The 19329-nt window shown below is 34.6% G+C and overlaps 1 protein-coding gene and 1 pseudogene across 3 annotated transcripts in view; one reads left to right on the plus strand and one right to left on the minus strand.

Moving 5' to 3' along the window:
* LOC134270540 (putative nuclease HARBI1) overlaps positions 1-19329 on the plus strand; it is a 319031-nt pseudogene that overhangs the window by 194993 nt on the left and 104709 nt on the right.
* The window catches only part of LOC134270534 (islet cell autoantigen 1-like), a 30394-nt gene continuing 11291 nt past the window's right edge, over positions 227-19329 (minus strand). The window contains exons 6-16 of one of the 3 annotated variants that reach the window (XM_062752767.1): positions 15926-16124; positions 15184-15408; positions 14283-14377; positions 13880-13960; positions 13461-13607; positions 12597-12688; positions 11559-11714; positions 4303-4563; positions 2978-3069; positions 1223-2155; positions 227-1012 (exon numbers count right to left, since the gene is read on the minus strand). In XM_062752767.1, the coding sequence (XP_062608751.1) occupies positions 2045-2155; positions 2978-3069; positions 4303-4563; positions 11559-11714; positions 12597-12688; positions 13461-13607; positions 13880-13960; positions 14283-14377; positions 15184-15408; positions 15926-16124 (1459 nt within the window). In that variant the 3' untranslated portion in view covers positions 227-1012; positions 1223-2044. The remainder of the gene's footprint in view (positions 1013-1222; positions 2156-2977; positions 3070-4302; positions 4564-11558; positions 11715-12596; positions 12689-13460; positions 13608-13879; positions 13961-14282; positions 14378-15183; positions 15409-15925; positions 16125-19329) is intronic. The other 2 variants (XM_062752768.1, XM_062752769.1) reach the window with 2 other exon arrangements.

Consider the following 19329-nt stretch of genomic DNA (forward strand, 5'->3'; position numbering starts at 1 on the left):
CGTTGACAAGTAGTCAATAGATATAAACATCTTGCAAGTCAATGTTGCCAGAGAAATTTTGCATTTTCTTTTCAAAGTACTGCTTCTTTATTTTTTGGCCTGATTACTCTTTACACAAGTAGACATAATAAAATACATTTTTTCCAATGATAATTTTAATAATTTCACATCAGTAGAGATACAGCCTCTTCAGAGACTTCTGCTATTTTTTCTGATAAAAAAAATCTTTGCATGATATGAGACATGAATTTATTGTCAAATTTACAGAAAGGACAAATCCGACATTATGAAATATAACAATAGCAAAAAATAAACAAAAATACACATACACTAATATCACAATAAAATAATATTGGAAAAAAATGCCCCACAACCTTCATGCTGGATTTCATCGAATAAAGAAAAGCTGAGCCAATAAAGCTGTCATAAAACGAGATCTCAACAGGTAATAATTTTTCTGGAATGGAATGTAATTGAATCCACATGGAATGAGAGAGATTCACAACAGAATTTTAGGAATTTTCAAAATGTAAATACAATGTAATACTTGAACTCAATTTGTGTATACATGTATTGATAAAAACAATTGCAAATACACTGTATCACTCATTCCTTTTTAAATACCTTTAATTAATGAAGATTTTGTGCATTGCTTGCAAATCTGGGTGCTTCAAATAAAAGAAATATATGAAGATAAATCTACATGATAATATGTATAAATATTTTTCTACATATTAAAGATAATGCGTTAATATTTCATGTATTGCACTCCTAAACATTAACAACAGAAACGAGATAAATGTCTCTCAATCATTCTTAATGCGTAAACATTCAGTCTCATCTAACAATGCTAGATATATCACTAATATACCACTCAATAAATCTTGCTGAAAGATGGACCCTCCCACCCAATGCCCTTCTTCCCTATCAATTAATAATTTTAGCTTGTTACTACTGGTACATGACCAATACTGTCAGAATGTTACACAAGTATTCGAATACCAAAATCTGACTTACTGTAGATCACTAAATTTTCGCGATACCTTATTTTCGCGAGATAGTCATTGACTCTTGATTAGCGAGACAAAATATTCACGAATTGTGGTTATTGCTCTATATAATCTTAAGGAATGCTATTATACGCGAGAATTAAAATTTCGTAAGCATTCTGTTTTGCGTAATAACGCGAAAATAAAGTTCTCGCGAATAAAAATTGATTTACAGTAGTTAGAACTGATTACAAAACAATGAAATAAACTGCAAAACAAAACAATTGCATTCATTTAGTTACAAAGGCAAAGAAAACTTTACATAATTTCTACAAAATAAACTTGTTTCTAAATTGAATATTGAAAAAAATCTGAACAGTCAATTTTTTCAAAATTTTGCATAATAGTTATTAAACATCTTCCATATATAATATACCTGCATTTGTGTCATAAACTGCTCATAAGATATGCACATCTATGAATATAAAATCTACAAAATCTATAACATAACAACAGTAAGGAATGTCACTATAACAAAAGATACAAACAATAGTACAATCTTAGAGGACACAGAGTCAGTTGATATCATTATTACTTATATCACAATCTGAGATTCAGTTCATACAGATCAACTGAAAATAAAATATTACCTAAAGTTCATCTATAAAGAGATTACTTGAATATTATTAAAAAAAAAAAAACATGTATGTTAACAACTGAGCACATAAGGATTGATTATTGAATTGTTATTCAAAGAGGATTTCTTTTAGGAATACACTACACAAATACTTGTAGAACAAGATTATTTAGATATCCAAATATAATACCCTGTCAGTAACCCACTGAATGATAGCTGAGAAGAAATATAACAAATAGGATCTGTTGTAAAACTAACATTTCTGAAAACATTACTTTATACTGGGAGAAAGATATCAACAGAATGAAGGAGAATGAATTTATAAGCTTAAATGCCGTATGTAGATAATAGAGTTCACAATCACGAGATGAGGAGAATGGTGTTGTTGTCATGACAAGTTAATGAGTTCAGCGTAGGACTAGAACTGGGCACTCTGCATGTCGTCCGACGTCTTCCCGACCGCGTCAGGATTAGAGAGAGGGTCAAGGTCAGCAAAGAGACTGAACCACGCCGACATGTCCTTCCTCCCCTACAAAAGAGTTAGAATTTACTCTGCAGAGTTGTCTCTCTTTATAAATCTTATCTTCATCATCTTGAAGTACATGTATCTAAAGAATTAATCCTCATGGTGAGGAATCTAGATGCTTCATTAATCTGGAAGATGTGCACAAGTGTCAAGATAAATGAGGCTGGACAGTATATTTGTACATAGTTACTGTACCTGTTTACTGGTTTTTGATTTGGTTTGCTGTATATATTTGTATATTTTACCTGTTTACTGGTTTTTGATTTGGTTTGCTGTATATTTGTACACTTTACCTGTTTACTGGTTTTTGATTTGGTTTGCTGTATATTTGTAAACTGTACCTGTTAAGTGGTTTTTGATTTGGTTTACTGTATATTTGTAAACTGTACCTAGTTACTGGTTTTTGATTTCGTTTGCTGTATATTTGTTTACTGTACCTGTTTACTGGTTTTTGATTTCGTTTGCTGTATATTTGTTTACTGTACCTGTTTACTGGTTTTTGATTTCGTTTGCTGTATATTTGTTTACTGTACCTGTTTACTGGTTTTTGATTTGGTTTACTGTATATTTGTAAACTGTACCTGTTTACTGGTTTTTGATTTGGTTTGCTGTATATTTGTATACTTTACCTGTTTACTGGTTTTTGATTTAGTTTGCTGTATATTTGTATACTTTACCTGTTTACTGGTTTTTGATTTAGTTTGCTGTATATTTGTATACTTTACCTGTTTACTGGTTTTTGATTTGGTTTGCTGTATATTTGTTTACTGTACCTGTTTACTGGTTTTTGATTTGGTTTGCTGTATATTTGTATAGTTACTTTACCTGTTTACTGGTTTTTGATTTGGTTTGCTGTGGCTGTGACTTGTTGGAGACGGGGGGCTTACTTGAAGCCTGGGCTCCAGCAGATGGGGTACCTATTGAACACATGTACTGACAATTATTACATTGAAAAAGTGAAAATCTAAATAAAACCATTTGATTTAAGCATATAAACTAGGTACTGTAATCAACAAAATACAGTAGTGTATATAAAAACTCATGCCTGACACTGTCTACTCACTGTGAGATAAATTCCTGTATGACACTGTCTACTCACTCTGATATAAACTTATGCCTAATACTGTCTACTCAGTCTGATATAAACTTATGCCTAATACTGTCTACTCACTCTGATATGCCTAATACTGTCTACTCACTCTGATATAAACTTATGCCTAATACTGTCTACTCACTCTGATATAAACTTATGCCTAATACTGTCTACTCACTCTGACATAAACTCATGTCTGACACTGTCTACTCACTCTGAGATAAACTCATGTCTGACACTGTCTACTGATAAACTTTTGTCTGACACTGTCTACTCACTCTGACATAAACTCATCTCTGACACTGTCTACTCACTCAGAGATAAACTTGTCTGATGCTGTATACTCATTCTTAGATAAGCTCATGTCTAACACTGTCTACTCACTCTGAGATAAACTCATGTCTGATGCTGTCTACTCACTCTGAGATAAACTCATGTCTGATGCTGTCTACTCACTTTGAGATAAACTCATGTCTGATCTGTCTATTCACTCTGAGATAAACTCATCTCTGACACTGTCTACTCTCTCTGAGATAAACTCATGCCTAACACTGTCTACTCACTTTGATAAACTCATCTGACTCTGTGATAAACTCATGTCTGACACTGTCATTTATTATATACCTAATGCGTATCACTCAATTTTACTATTGAATTTATGCTATCACATGACGTCGTGATCCGACTTTCTGGATCACCACACTGTGGTTTTCTGAATCCATATCACCACTCTCTGAAACTGATGAGGTAGTACGCAGAAATATGATGTTATTTTTATTGCGCATTAAAAAAATTACAATTGATCTCTAAAGGTTTACTTTAATATATTTAGCCATTGATAAGGGGGTATATAATGAATTTATCATCAAACTCATGTCTGACACTTTCTACTCACTCTGATATAAGCTGACACTGTCTACTCACTTTGAGATAAACTCATGCCTGACACTGTCTACTCACTCTGAGATAAATTCACACTGAAACTGTCTACTCATTTTGAGATAAACTCATGCCCAATTCTGTCTACTCACTCTGAAATGAGATACTGTCTACTCACTCTGAGATAAGCTCATGTCTGACATCTGTTTGTTGAGATCCAGGAGGTTAGAGGGCATGAACTCGGCCTGATCCGTCTCCCCCTGGGTGTAGGTGGTGCCGGTAGAGAGGGGCATGGTTCCGAACACTGCCTGCCACTCCTTGGAGAAGTCGTCACCGCCTGTGGAGGGGGCGTTCAGGATCTCGTTAAGAATTGTCAGGTCGTCCTTGTCCGTGTCGTCCTGACCCAGAGGAAGGTCATCGGCCAAAAGGTCAGAGATCACTACAAAATCAAAACAAAAATCTATAGAAACTGTATACATATAATAAGTATCTCACAGTATTAAATGCTTCATTGGAATATACAAATTTCCAAGTTGCAGGATCTCTGAAAGATACTCATACATATAAAATTAACATTGCTGATCTGGGCCAATTTAAAGTATTAAATAGTATCAAAAAATTTCAATGAGTTCAAATATGATATTTTGCATCAAATCTGTACTGTATTCTAATAAAATTTATATAACACTTCAAACGACTAGGAAAAGTTAATTAAATTGAGAGTATATTGCTTTGTAAACATTTTGTCTGTGAACAAAGTATGAGATATTGTCAGATATCAACAGTTTACAACCGAGAAGGTAGCTGTCATTTGAAGAGAAATTATTGATTTGAAAGCCCCTGTATACCTCACTTATCATCTACAAGGGGATTATCTAGTGAAAATCAGACCCCGTCAAGTGGTAGCTATAAAATACACGCCAATCTGTCAACAAAGTCTACACACATAAAACAGGAGTCAGACCCCCATATACAGGGCAATTAATGTACTTCACTTTTAACTGCAGTAAATCTTAAAAGTATGCTCTTTATTTTTCATATGAAAAACAATTCTTGGAGATCATAAGTATCAATTTTTCAGAATTTATTTTCTGACTTAAAATTACTTATGAATATTTGTTTCTCCATTCTATGGATTTTTTTCCATTCGAAATGAGTTTCTGAAGGTTATGAGAACATGATTACAACTTTTATAGAAATTCAATGGACATTGTTGAGCTTTATAATTGTCTGCAGGTCCATAATCAGGAAATCTTTACTGCTTTATAAAATTATAGCTTTATAAAGCCTTCCTATACTTCTTTCAATAACAGTAAAGTTTCCTTTAAATGCTTTCAAAGCTAATTGAAATTGGTTTTCCTCTTTAGAATTTCTTTAACTTCCAGTGAAATATTTGCTCTTTTCCTTAGCAGTATGTTTTTTCTACAGATTAAATACACAGAGCACCCTGGCACACTTAAATACCACATAACAATGGTTTATACCTATGTAGGGACATATAATTCAGGATTGGAATTGGATACAGGAAAATAAGAAACTTTAGAGGCTTAAATGATTTATCCTCATTAAATGGATTTACCTCAACATGCAAAGTTTACCTGTAGACCAAAGTGCAACACCACAGAACTTATAAATATGTGTAAATGTGCACTTCACTAGTAACTCAAATATAATTTGTAAAAAAAAAAAAAAATCAGAAATATCTATTTTGTTTTAAAAATTCATTTTATAAGGAGGTATCTAGTCTTCAGTCTTGTAATAAATTTACGTGACTTAATATTCATTCAGTTACAAGTGAGAGCAGGTGACAATGGATAGAAATGCTAATAAAATTTAAAAAACAACCTTTAATGCACATTTATTAAAAAAATTCCATCTCTGTGTTGATAAAAAAAAATTCCATACATTCATATGACAACCAGTGTGAGATAACATTAAAATAGCTGTACATGGATCAATACTTCTTTTTTGTATCTGACTTAAATGTCATTATGAGCCGTCAATTTGATCTGATCATGACCCAATCAATGCCCGGAAAATCATCTCCAGCTTTAAACCATTGACAGGTTCCACCCCAATGTCTGAATACCATGTAGGAACAAAATAAGTAGGAGTAATTTAAATGCTAGTAAGGAAATAGAAAAGTGAATTCAATTTTGGTAGATTTAAATGAGAGCAGACTATAGCAGTTTACGGATTTAGTTGTCAGGATCGCTGTTGGTGATCGCAGGTCATCAGAGTTGTACCTGACGAGTCATAGAGTCAGCAGAATATCAGATCCAAGGGCTGGCTGGACAATTCAGCATCAGATAGAAACAGCAAATAGAGATAGGTGACGGAATTAAATCAGACATATATACCAATAGGTAAGATAAACTAGATTCATCAAATTGCTTTGAATAAATTGTTTTTTTTGTCTATTTACTCGTATTTTCCTTATTTATTGGTATAAGACTATTCCTATGTAATAATTTAATCTAATTAAAGTCAATATTGTTTTGAAAAACAAAATGAATCTTTTAAGAAAAAAAAATCATCTGTTCAAATGGTTATGCAGATTTAAAATTTCAAATAAGCTTCAACAAGTTAAATGTATGTAAAATACATAACATACATTTGTATGCAAAAATCACGACCATGTTATTTTAAACCAGGAGCATTTCTAAAACAGCACTTCAAACAAACATACCAACATTTACAAATCATGTTTAATCACCAAAGAAATATTGGAAAAAGTTGATTTAATGATGATCTCCACCCCGATAACACAAATACCCTAAAACACAAAGAATGTAATAGCCTTCTTGTTAGAGCTCTCAGGGGATGAATATTGACTTGGAGCAGGAAATATGACAACTCTTTCCTGACACCCAGACAATTAAATAATCAATGTTTGGTAAACTGGCACTGCTAATTTCCAGTCACAAAGTACAAACATATCCAATAAGTTCTTACAGTGGGGGGTTTATTTTGTTCAAATATTCTGTAAACACTGAAATATATATTGTATACAAATAAAAAAAGATAAATGATTAATTTAAATTGAAAACTTCTGAACTTATAGCTAAACTAAATCCAATATGCCTTATCTTTTTAATCTCCATTTATCACCTTACATGTACTAGGATCTGAGGATATTATTGACATTGTATTCCATAGACTAAGATTTGAAGAGCATAATTCTAAAGTGAGCACAGTTGTGCATTTAAAATCTGTTAACACTGCATGCATAACTAAATTCAGTGCTCATTCTTTTCATGTACAGTGACAGAATATGGAAGATACTGAGGAAACTCTGGCTGAACTGGTGGACTCTAACTTCCTGAAGTGTTCCAGCTGTTGCCATGACTACCAGAACCCTTGCCTGTTGCCATGCCTACACAGTCTATGTGAGGACTGCATTCAGAAGCTTCCTCGTCAGATCAGCGCTCCGACAGAAAACACAGAGTCCTCAGAAAACAGTGTCCTCCAGAAGTTCTCCTGTCCTGTATGTGTGTCCTCAATATCACTGCCAGAGGAGGGAGGGGGTACCTTCCAGAGCAATGCCTTCATACAGGACCTGTGTATACTGTATAAATACAAACATGATACAGACAGACAGTGTGATTACTGTAAGTTTGCCGGTAAAACTGTGGATGCGGTGTCTCTCTGTCTGAACTGCCACGACGATATGTGTGGTGAATGTCAAGAAGCCCACCACAAGACAAAGATAACCCGCAATCATAAAGTGGTGCCGTACGAACAAATTAAGAATGGACTCTATGATCTTGACATCAGAGAATATCAAACCCTAAAGTGTGATGAACATGAAAATAATTCTCTGACATCTTTCTGTACTGATTGTGAAATGTTGACCTGTCCCCAGTGCCAAACAACTCAACATGGAGGTCATAATATTATTGATTTTGAAAATGCTCTGCCTAAATATTCCAAACAGATCAAAGGACTGATTGCTAGCATCAGGACTCGACTTCCCTCCATACAAAATTACTGCGAATTTCTGGAAAATTACTCAGAAAATTTAGAACAGACCAAACAGCAGTTATTGACAAACACACAGACACAGGCTGACAGTCTACACAGTATGATTGATGAGTGTAAGAACAGGCTTCAGCAAGAAATCACAGAGGCATGTGAGGGTGAGATGGAGCAGGCCAAGGAGAAACTGAACAACTTACAGATAGCCTCTACCTCCCTGCACAACAATGCTCACTTCCTGACCCGACTGATGACTCATGGGAAACCAGAGGAAATTCTGGTCATGCACCGTGAGATCACCACCAGGTTGACTCAACTCATCAAAATGCAACTGGATGGACTCACAGCCAAACTAAGAATTGGATTTATACCAGGGGCTAACACAGAGCAGAATGTTCAGACCTTGTTTGGCAAGCTCTCCAATGATAAAGTACCAATAGGAAAGAGCGAGTCTGCTCAGTTAACGGGTGGAGAATTAAAAATAACCTCTGTATTACCCAACGTCAAGAGCACTGCCGAGTTCCTGCTATCCTTTGATTCAGAAGGAACCGATGAGAACCGAGATATCTGGCCAACAGGAATGGCAGTCACCAAGAAGGATAATATAGCAATAGTGGATAGGGATAACAAGAAAATCAAGATCTTTGACTCAGTAGGGAAACTTCTGAAGGAATTCACAGGAGAGAATGACAATAAAATAGGGATTCCTTTTGATGTCACAGTGCTTGAAAATGATAGTATTGCTGTCACAGACTACGAAAAAGAAAATGTCAAAGTCTTCACACAGGATGGAAACCATGTTCTTACCATATCAGGCTTCTTCAAACATCCTCGTGGCATTACAACCAACAGTAAAGGAGAAATTCTAGTCGTAGACTGTCGCCAGCAAAGGATCACAGTTCACGACCCTAAATCGGGAAATCTGATCAAGACAATAGAAGCCCTGGACCAGAAAGGCAACAGGATTCTCGTTGACCCATTTTACATCGCTACGACCCACGAGGATAACATCCTGGTCACTGACACTGCGGCTCCCAACATCAAAGTGTTCAACATGGAGGGTCGCTTCATCGCGGAGTACGGGACCTACGGAATCAAGGAGCAGCAGATCCTGCAGCCATTCGGGATCTGCGTGGACGAGTATGGATACATTTTTGTGGCAGACAACCAGAATCATCGCATCCACCTACTGAATCCGGACGGAAAACTCAACAAGTTTTTACTCACTAAGGCCAACAGTATATGGCACCCAATGGCTGTAGGCATTTCTAAGAAGGGATTTTTCATGGTGTCAGAGGCACTGGGAAAAGTTAGATTGTACAAATATTTATAGTGAACTATTATTATTAGAAAGCTTTAAAGAAATATAATCTTTCAAACATATTGATATTTCAAGAATTTAAGCAGTTTATTTCTTATGGTACAATTGATTGACTTATAAACTCCAAAACCTCTTGCTTGATATGATTAAATCACTGATCACCAAATGACATGCTTTTACAAAAATATCTGTTTCACAAGAGCACTGGTTTTAGCAAAATGCAAATCAAAGTCTTCAATTAACATAATAAATGAATTTAAAGATTACATGTTTTCTCTTCATTTCTGTACTGGTAGTAACTATACACAGCAATAAAATCTAGAACAAGAGGCCCATGGGCCACATCGCTCACCTGAGAAGCATTGACCATTCTGTTCTTTACCAGATTTCCCCCTTGTTATACATAATGCATCCCCACCCTACCCCACTGATCATAATTTAGACATTTTGAAATCTACACTATATGATCCTTCCATGGGCACATATGTTTCAGCTTTTTGGCCCAGTGGTTCCTAAAAAGATTTTCAAAGATTTTTCCTATATATTTCTATGTAAAACTTTGATTCCCTATAATGGCCCCGCCCTTCCCCCAGGGGTCATGATTCCAACAATTTAGAATTTACACTACCCCATTTAAAAATGCTTCCACATAAGCTTCACTTTTTCATGCCCAGTGGTTTTTGAGAAGATTTTCAAAGATTTTTCCTATATATTTCTCTCTAAAACTTTGATTCCCCATTGTGGCATCGCCCTTCCCCTGGGGGTCATTATTTGAACAATTTAGAATCTACATTATACCAGGATGCTTCCACATAAGTTTCAGCTTTTCTGGCCCAGTGGTTCTTGAGAAGAAGATTTTCAAAGATTTTTCCTATATATTTCTATGTAAAACTTTGATACCCCATTGTGGCCCCACCCTTCCCATGGGGGTCATGATTTGAACAATTTAGAATCTACACAAAACCAGGATGCTTCCACATAAGTTACATGCTTTTCTGGAAAAGGTTTTAAAAAGAAGATTTGAGAAAAGATTTTTCCTATATATTTCTATATAAAACTTTGATTCCCTATTGTGGCCCCGCCCTTCCCCCGGGGGTCATTATTTGAACAATTTAGAATCTACATTATACCAGGATGCTTCCACATAAGTTTCAGCTTTTCTGGCCCAGTCGTTCTTGAGAAGAAGATTTACAAAGATTTTTCCTATATATTTCTATGTAAAACTTTGATTCCCCATTATGGCCTTGCCCTTCCCCTTTTAATCATGATGTGAACAAATTTTACAAATAAAAAACTATACCAGGATGCTTCAAATAAATAGCCTTTAATTGTCACCCAGTGGTTCTTGAGAAGAAGATATTTCAAAGATTTTTCCTATATATTTCTATATAAAACTTTGATTCCCCATTGTGGCCCCGCACTTCCCCCGGGGGTCATGATTTGAACAATTTAGAATCTACACTACCCCAAGATGCTTCCACATAAGATTCAGCTTTACTGGCCCAGTGGTTCTTGAGAAGAAGATTTTTTAACCCTATTTTTGCCTTTTCTTGATTATCTCCCCTTGCGAGGGGATATGTCCCTTCATTTTAATAATTTAAATTCCCCTTCACCCAAGTATTAGCATTTTATCAAGTAATTTCAAAATTGGCCCAATGGTTTTTGAGAAGAAGTTGAAAATGTCAAAAGTTTATTATACTACTATACAGATTAATACAAATCCAGAAAGAGACTATGTGTGGGCAAAAAAAAAAAGAATCAATTAAGATTTCGGCTCAGGTGAGCAAACACAAGAGAAGTTTCTATTGAATTTATGTGTTTCACCTTCAACTGTTATCTACCAAATATTGACATGTTCATAGTCTTTTCATGCCATATGGTCATTTTCACATTTCCTATGCAATATATTTTGTTCTGTTTGAATTTGGTTTTCTATTCCCCCCCCTTCATTTTTTTTTTTAAATCTCCCTAATAATGAAAATTAGGCAACCCCTCATCCATGCAATGCTTTGATCCATAGTGAAAATTTTCCTCCAGTAAAATATCTAAGTGTCCACATTAACTGTAAATTTATATGAACTATAAGTAAGAATTCTACCATTTCCTATATAAGTAAGTGACCAGAATGCTCCTACCTTTCTCTGACTTTGACCCGGCCGGTTTCTCACTCGATGTAAACGCTCCAGAGAAATCAAAATCTTCCTCTTTTAATTCTCCAGAGTCTTCCTCCATCTCTATAAATGGAGCGGCATCCTTAACATTGTTCCCAAGGTCAGTGGAATTGTTCTGATCTGTGAAAAAGTTAAATAAAAACATTTACAAAAGCTCTCCTAGGTAATCTAAATTTAACTGATGAATATTGTAAATAAGCAAGTTTTCTAGGAATCATTGAATAATTGTTAAGTGAAGACAATAAGATGAATTGAGATTAAAACAGAACTTCCTGTTTATATAAACAATTTCTTTTTGTTTGATATACTTTTTTTGACTAACTTTCTAAATATTTGACTTACTTTCAATTTGACTTACTTTCTGTTTGACTTACTTTCTATTTGACTTACTTTCTATTTGACTTACTTTCTGTTTTGACTTACTTATTGTAGAACTCAAGTCTCTGTAGGTTCTATAGGCTGTCATCTCTTAATTCCTCTTTCTGACTTCCAGTTTATTTACAATTTACTTTCTGTTTGACTTACTCTCTGTACCCTTGTAGTATGGGTTCTAAAGATGATTATTTTTTTATTTCATATATTGTTTTTGTCCTGTTTGTTTGTCTTCTGTTTGTCTGTCTGTTGTCAACTTTAACCTTCGCCATAACTTTTTGTTTCATATTTGGTTAACTCCACCAATGAAGTTCTTTAAATGACACCAAGGTCAATGACCTTGTGACCTTGACTGTGACCTATTTGCTAAAAATAGCGAATTTTTAATGAACCATGAGAGATGGAGATTTTATATTTGATATATAAAAAAATTTTAAAAAGCAGAAATTGGCACTTTCTCCTTGACTTACTTTCTGTTTGACTATCATTTCTTATTTCAACCTCTGTGTTTGACTTACTCTCCGTTTGACTTACTCTCTGCTTGATTTACTTTCTGTTTGACTTACTCTTTGATTGACTTACTTTCTGTTTGACTTACTCTTTGTTTGACTTACTTTCTGTTTGACTTACTTTCTGTACTCATGTCATATAGATTCTGTAGGCTGTCATTTCTAATTTCTGCATTTTCTGTTTCTCCTTCTTCCTCATCAAATGCTATCAACCTATAAGAAGAAAAGAAATGTCTTTAACTTGAATAATAAATGTTGTTTTTTCGGGTGTAGAGTGAGAATAAAGAAACAAAAACAAAGCAGAAATATTCTGAAGCTTATAATGCCAGTATAATGCAACACATATATTTTGCAGTAAACACATCAGTGAGGTATATAACAAATGCAAATACAGTAAACAAAGAAAATCATCTAAGTATACATACATGTACATGGGGCTTATTAATTTTCATCAAAGCAAAAGAAGGGGTTCTAATCACATTTGGTTTGGAAACCCTTGGTTTGGTTTGCAAAGTCCAAAAAATCACAAATTTCAGGCCATTTTCAATTTTTCTTTTACGAAGTATTTCTTCTGACCAAATTACACAGTCTGTACTTCTGACCTATGCACTAAATCTAATTCTCAACAAAATTAAGACTAATTCTCTATACAAAACTACAGGCAGCCAATAAAATGTTAGCCTTAAAGTGGTGGTTTTGAGTAGAAGGAAAGAGAAAAGGTCCACCTTATTTTATCATTTTAAAACAATTAAATGCTGACAATTTCTTCTATTCTTACTTAAAATTAACACTCTTACAGAAATTAAAACCTGGAAAAATGATCACTAAAATTTGTTAGTTATTAGTGCACATGAATATCTCTACCATTAGTTATGAGTAAAGAATGTGTTAATCTTCTGAGTGAGGACAATGTAGAACACTAGTTTATAGAATCTAGGTGTAAGACTCTTGATTACAGGTGCTTTTAGTTTCACACACATGATACCTATTATCTTCACTTGATTCTGAACACATTTCCTGTATCTGTGAAGGGAGACTACTCTCAGTGTTAGCATTCTGTCCTAGATCAGTGCTAGGATAGTTGTCTCCCTCTCCTTGAAAGAAATGTCCACACTCCGGACAAATCCCCTCGCTTGAAAAAATAAAGATTGCTTTACTGTTTACATACTTTAAGCTAATATTCTAGACAAAAGAGCCACCCAGATTGTCTATTTACTTAAATTATACTGATGTTCATCTTTGTATGTATTTCCATTAGAGAGAAGTGTATTGGTGTATTAATCTTCCTATAAATATACATGTACATATTACATGTATATGAATATAAAAAAGATGCAGAATTAAGCCATACAATAGTCTACAAGCCAGATAAGATTTTCTGGGTCCCACCCTGCCTGTTATTACCTCTGGTCGTCCTCCTCTGTGTACCTGGAGACAATTGACTGTGACTCTTCATTTGACTTTCTACTTGTGCACTTTTTACAGCTTAACAACAAAATACAGACAACATAAACATTACAACAACAATACAACAAATCATGGGTAAGCACAGACAGGAATTTCCTAAGCAAAAGCATTTCACTGTCATGCAATTTACACTACTATGTATTCAGAATTACTAATTTTCTACTGGCATGCAATATATCATTATTTTGAAACTGGATTTTAAAAGTTTTTGGAAACAATAAATACCTGATAATTGATTTGAAGCGCTACAAATTTTTTACCCAATCCCTTTTTCTGCTAACCAATTGCTATCTTGATGACAGCTACATACACATACATGCACTATTTCCCGGACACTTACTTGCTGGGATCAAACTCCTCGTCAGCGGTGTCTCGCTCTGCTGGTTCCGATTTTGACGTTTCCTCTGACAACTTTTTACTGGGTTCAGCCAGTTCCTAAAACAGAAAATCAACACTTTAATTTTGTGGGGATACATGTAAAATCAAGCCCTAATGGAGCTAAGATTTAATCAGAGATGAATCCACAAACATTTGGAATACAATAATATTGATACATGTACCATCAACATAACCCTTTTTAGAAAAGTTCTTCTTTTCTTGTGCACATTTTTAGTCTCAGATTTTGTCCAAACTATAACCACAGTGTCCATACTTAAAACAAAAGGCCCATGGGCCACAACCCTAACCCAAGTCAATATGACCATTCTGTTCTTCAACAACAAATTTGTTCCCTCTATATAGTAATACAACTTTAATAGCTAATTGTGACCCCCCCCCCCCGCCCCGCCCCCTAGTGACCATACCCACCTGGATAATGATTTAAACAAACCTGAATATACACAACCTAAGGATGCTTCCATCTCAGTTGGGTTAGTTGTAATTTTGCCATTCTTGAAAAGATTTTTTAAAAATGTTTTTATTTTTATATACCTGGTGTACCTTTGTATAGTGGCCAATCCTAGCAAGGGGGTAAACCTTTAAATCCCCTATAGTGGCCAATCCTAGCGATTATATAGGGGGTAACAAATGAAAATTATGTTTCCCTTACAAAGTGTTAACCTGAAAAAGTACACTATCTGAGGATGTTTCCAAATAAATATGTATAATCACTGCATTGCTATTATTGAGAATTACTGAGAAGAAAATTCACAAGCATTTTTTCCCTGTGTAAAAGTTTCAACTATCAAAACTGCTTTTAAAATTAAGCATTTATTTCAGACTTTCTTTCTGATCTGTCTTACTTTGATGATGTTGAATTCATAATATTGGTATCCTTTAAAGCTTTCTGCCACAGCTGTCATGGTGCGTGAAGTTTTCTCCCAGAAGTGGAGCAGCGTAGATTGGTAATTAGCGAGAACGTGAGAGAACATGTTACAGCGAGATGCGGCTAGCAGGTCCACCTTCTGCATCACGTCCAACTTCAGCTTGTCAAACTTGGCCTTCGTCTTTCTAACCTGGGCCTGCACCTGATTGAAAAGGAAAAGGTTATTCTTCTAGATTCCTTATTTTTTGCGAGTACTTATTCTCACGAATTGGCTCTTCAACGTCAAATTGCGAGAATAATAATTCGCGAATGGATGATTGATCAAGAGATTTTACATATTTTTAAGCACCAAAAAAATAAAAGCGAGTAATTTTATTTCGCTTTTGGTGCTTCTCATGAAGATACATGCTAATTAATTCGTATAATTATGTGTAAAGTTAGGAAACTACAGTATTCAATTTTCTTGATTGTTAATGTTACATGTACTTTTACAAGAACAAAAATGATGGTTTATAATTTTTTCCCTAGTTCAGAGACTAGCATGAATATGTATACAGTGAAATATCAGTATCTCAAATTTGAGCGGACTTGGACAAAATTTCCAGATATCCAGCAGCAGTTTGAGATATCCAGAGTTGACTTCCAATGTCCAATCAATAACTTCTTGACTCCCGTATCTTTAAATGTAATATATTTGTGTGCTGAATGCTTTGACCTACTTTTCGGAACTTTTCCAGTTGTTTGTAGGTGTCAGGATCGAGTTCCTCCGAGACATTCTTCATCCACAGTAGGGCCCCCCTGTACTCCGTCCGGGCTGCCTCCATTCTATTTATAGTCATCAGAGTGTCAGATATGGCACGGTATCGGAAAGTCTCCACTTCCTGGTACAGACGTACTAGAGGCACTCGTAGTGATAACCTGTCAAATCAAAGTACTGAAAGTACTGATGGGAGTTGATTATTGAATTAATTCGATGTATGTTTGATTGATTGTGTATTTTTTAACGTCGCTCTCGAGAATTTTTTTACTCATATGGAGATGCCACCAATTGCTGGTGGAGAGCTGAAATTTTTTTATCTGTACTCGGCACCCATTGAGCAGAGAGGGATCTTTTTCAAGCCAGCACCTGCTGTGACCTGGGACCTTGGTTTATACGGTCTCATCCAAAGGACCGGTCTCCAAGTCCTTCGGTGGGATTCGAACCTGAATTCGATGTATGTAACCTTGCCCACTTTTCAAATTATACTTATATTAATGCTTCTTGATTGAGGTATGTGAGAAGCAAATGCATAAGCTAGAGGATTTCGTGATCCTACAGAGTCAAAGCGGTATGGTTTGTTCTACTGTAATTAAAATCACTTTTTATTCACGAGAACTTTATTTTCGAGTAACTAAGCGAGACAGCGTGATCGCGAAAATTTCTTTCTCGCTTATATATAAGTACTACTCTTTACAATTTTATAGATCAATAACCAAAGTTCGTGAAATTTTTTGTCATGCAAATAAATAGTTACATGTAATGACTATCTCGCGAAAATAAGGTGTCGTGAAAATTTAGCGATCTACAGTAATTTGAAAATAACTTGAATGATATGCGAAATCTTGATAGATTAACCGTTTTCCTCACAGATTTCGTCCTTATCTTAGACAAAGGTATGGAACTTGTACTTTCAGTATCTAAGATAAAAAGATGTTTTAAGATGAAAATAACATTCAAGACAAATTTGCAAGAAAAAGAATTTGTATAAATTCAAATTAAATATAAATATATAAAATTAGATATATATATTTGAATTTGTATGTATTTGGTCTTTTTTCCCAAAAAGTGTATGCACTAGTATTTCACAGATTTGTGTTAGAGGGAAATTGGATACCTCAACATCCATCCGCGTCCTCAATGTGCCAACAATTTGCAATAATCTGTTTCTACTCTTTATCTTGCGTCGTCAAACAGTCATCTTATCACGCAAATTGACTTTCACTATACTGTATGATTGCACAACTTTCCATAAACAGAAGAAATTAGCAAGCTTTATATATTACGCTTCCAAACATGTACAGTTTGTGTAGTGACACATTCAGTAATATTGTCATTGAGGAAAAAGAAGTAATCGATATTATATTGTAACGAAACCGAGGGTATCGTGTTATAATTAACTCGTGGGCCGCTATTGGTTTTTGTGGTCACTGGTCGAGATTTGATAGTTCCGTTGGTCACAGTTTATATAATGGTTAATAACCAATTTTTGGTCACTTAATTGGTTAACTGAATGACCAACTTTTGGTCACTTATTTGGTTGACGTAATGACCAACTTTTGGTCACTTCTTTGGTTGACGTAATGACCAACTTTTGGTCACTTTAAATAATGTATATCTGAATCATTAGGAATAACACTTGTTTAAAGTTTATAACCTTTATTGTGACAATAAAATGGTCCACTTATAAATACACAAAATGGTACACTGTAACTTGGTTGGTACAACGTTATTTGGTTAACAAAAAGGTGACCAACCGATGGTCAATCCAGGACATTCCTAATAATTTGGTTCCCCTTAATGGTTTCGTATACATAGACTTGGTACCGTCTTATAACCGAAGTATACGGAGTCGTTCCCCCAAACCAGGGAAGGCTGTGTGATCGGAGTCGCTCCCCACAGCCGACTGAAGTCTATACCCAAAACAGCTGGTTTATATAGACAAAAGTTGTTATGATGACGTAAGAGACAATCAGATACCTATATTACGTCACAATCAATACAATCAATAAGTTAGCGGGTTTTGACCAACAAAATTATACATACTAAAATAATAACGTTGTACCCATATAAACATACAAAATACATCACTTTGTCTTTAAATTATACAAGTTAAGTTAATAAAGTCATATTAAATCAATTAGTGTTCATTTCTTTCGTTAACTATTCATTGACAAATGTTAATGTAGTTTATAAACATCGGGTTCAGGGTCCATTTATTCCGAACTTGTAAACAAGAGTTAACCCGCATTTCACAGGTACACTTCGTGAAACGTAACAATATCAATTCTTCATGTGAACAAAGCCATAGGTCCTAACTGTATTAGTCACAAAATGTTAAAATCCACTATTTATACTGTTGCTAAACCACTTACACTGCTGTTTAACAGGTCCCTATCAGAAAAAAAGTTTCCGTTTTTTTTTGGAAAACTGCTCATGTTATTCCTTTGTTTAAAAAAGATGATCCCTCTTTAGTTTCTAATTATAGACCTGTGTCGTTACTATCTTGTGTTAGTAAAATTATGGAGAGAATTATTTTTAAACATATGTACAATTATTTCCATTGCAATAACTTATTTTATCGATATCAGGCGGGTTTTTTACCAGGTCATTCAACTGTTTATCAATTACTAGAAAGGTATCATAGTATTGTTCAAAACATTGATGAAAGTAAATCTCGTTGTATGGTCTTCTGCGATCTTTCAAAAGCTTTTGACAGAGTTTGGCATAAAGGACTTCTTTTTAAATTACAAACTTACGGTATATCAGGAGATCTTCTTCAGTGGTTTTCTAGTTATTTGTGTAAAAGGTCACAAAAAGTTATGTATAAAGATCTGTTATCATCAAAACTAGATATTTTTGCAGGTGTACCCCAAGGTTCTGTTTTAGGACCCCTATTATTTCTGATTGTGTAAATGATGTTGCTGTAAATATGTTATCATTAAGGTCTTTCATCTTCACGGAAGACCTTCTAGTGATTCTACTGTTTCTTATTATTATTAAGGTCTTCCGTCTTCAGCGGAAGACCTTCTTATTATTCTGTTGTTTCTTTTCCACTATTATTAAGGTCTTCCGTTTCAGACGGAAGACCTTATAGTGATTCTACTGTTTTTTCTTATTATTATTATTATTATTATTTTTTTTTTCCCCAAATCTTGTCGGCAAGATTTCTCAGAGATGGCTGGACAGATTTTCATGAAATTTTCAGGGATGATAAAACAAAAATACGCCCAGGCGTTTTTTTCCTTTTTTCAAAATTCACTTCCGGTCGTCAGACCTTTTTTCAAAATAATTTTGTCTAAGTCATATCTCAGAAACGGTAAGACATAGAGACACCAAACTTATAGGAGTAATAGATCTTGATAA

Source organism: Saccostrea cucullata, unplaced genomic scaffold (genome assembly GCF_032062105.1).
Source record: "Saccostrea cucullata isolate Sc308-1 unplaced genomic scaffold, CSIRO_AGI_Scuc_v1 ctg281, whole genome shotgun sequence".
NCBI classification, from domain to species: domain Eukaryota; kingdom Metazoa; phylum Mollusca; class Bivalvia; order Ostreida; family Ostreidae; genus Saccostrea; species Saccostrea cuccullata.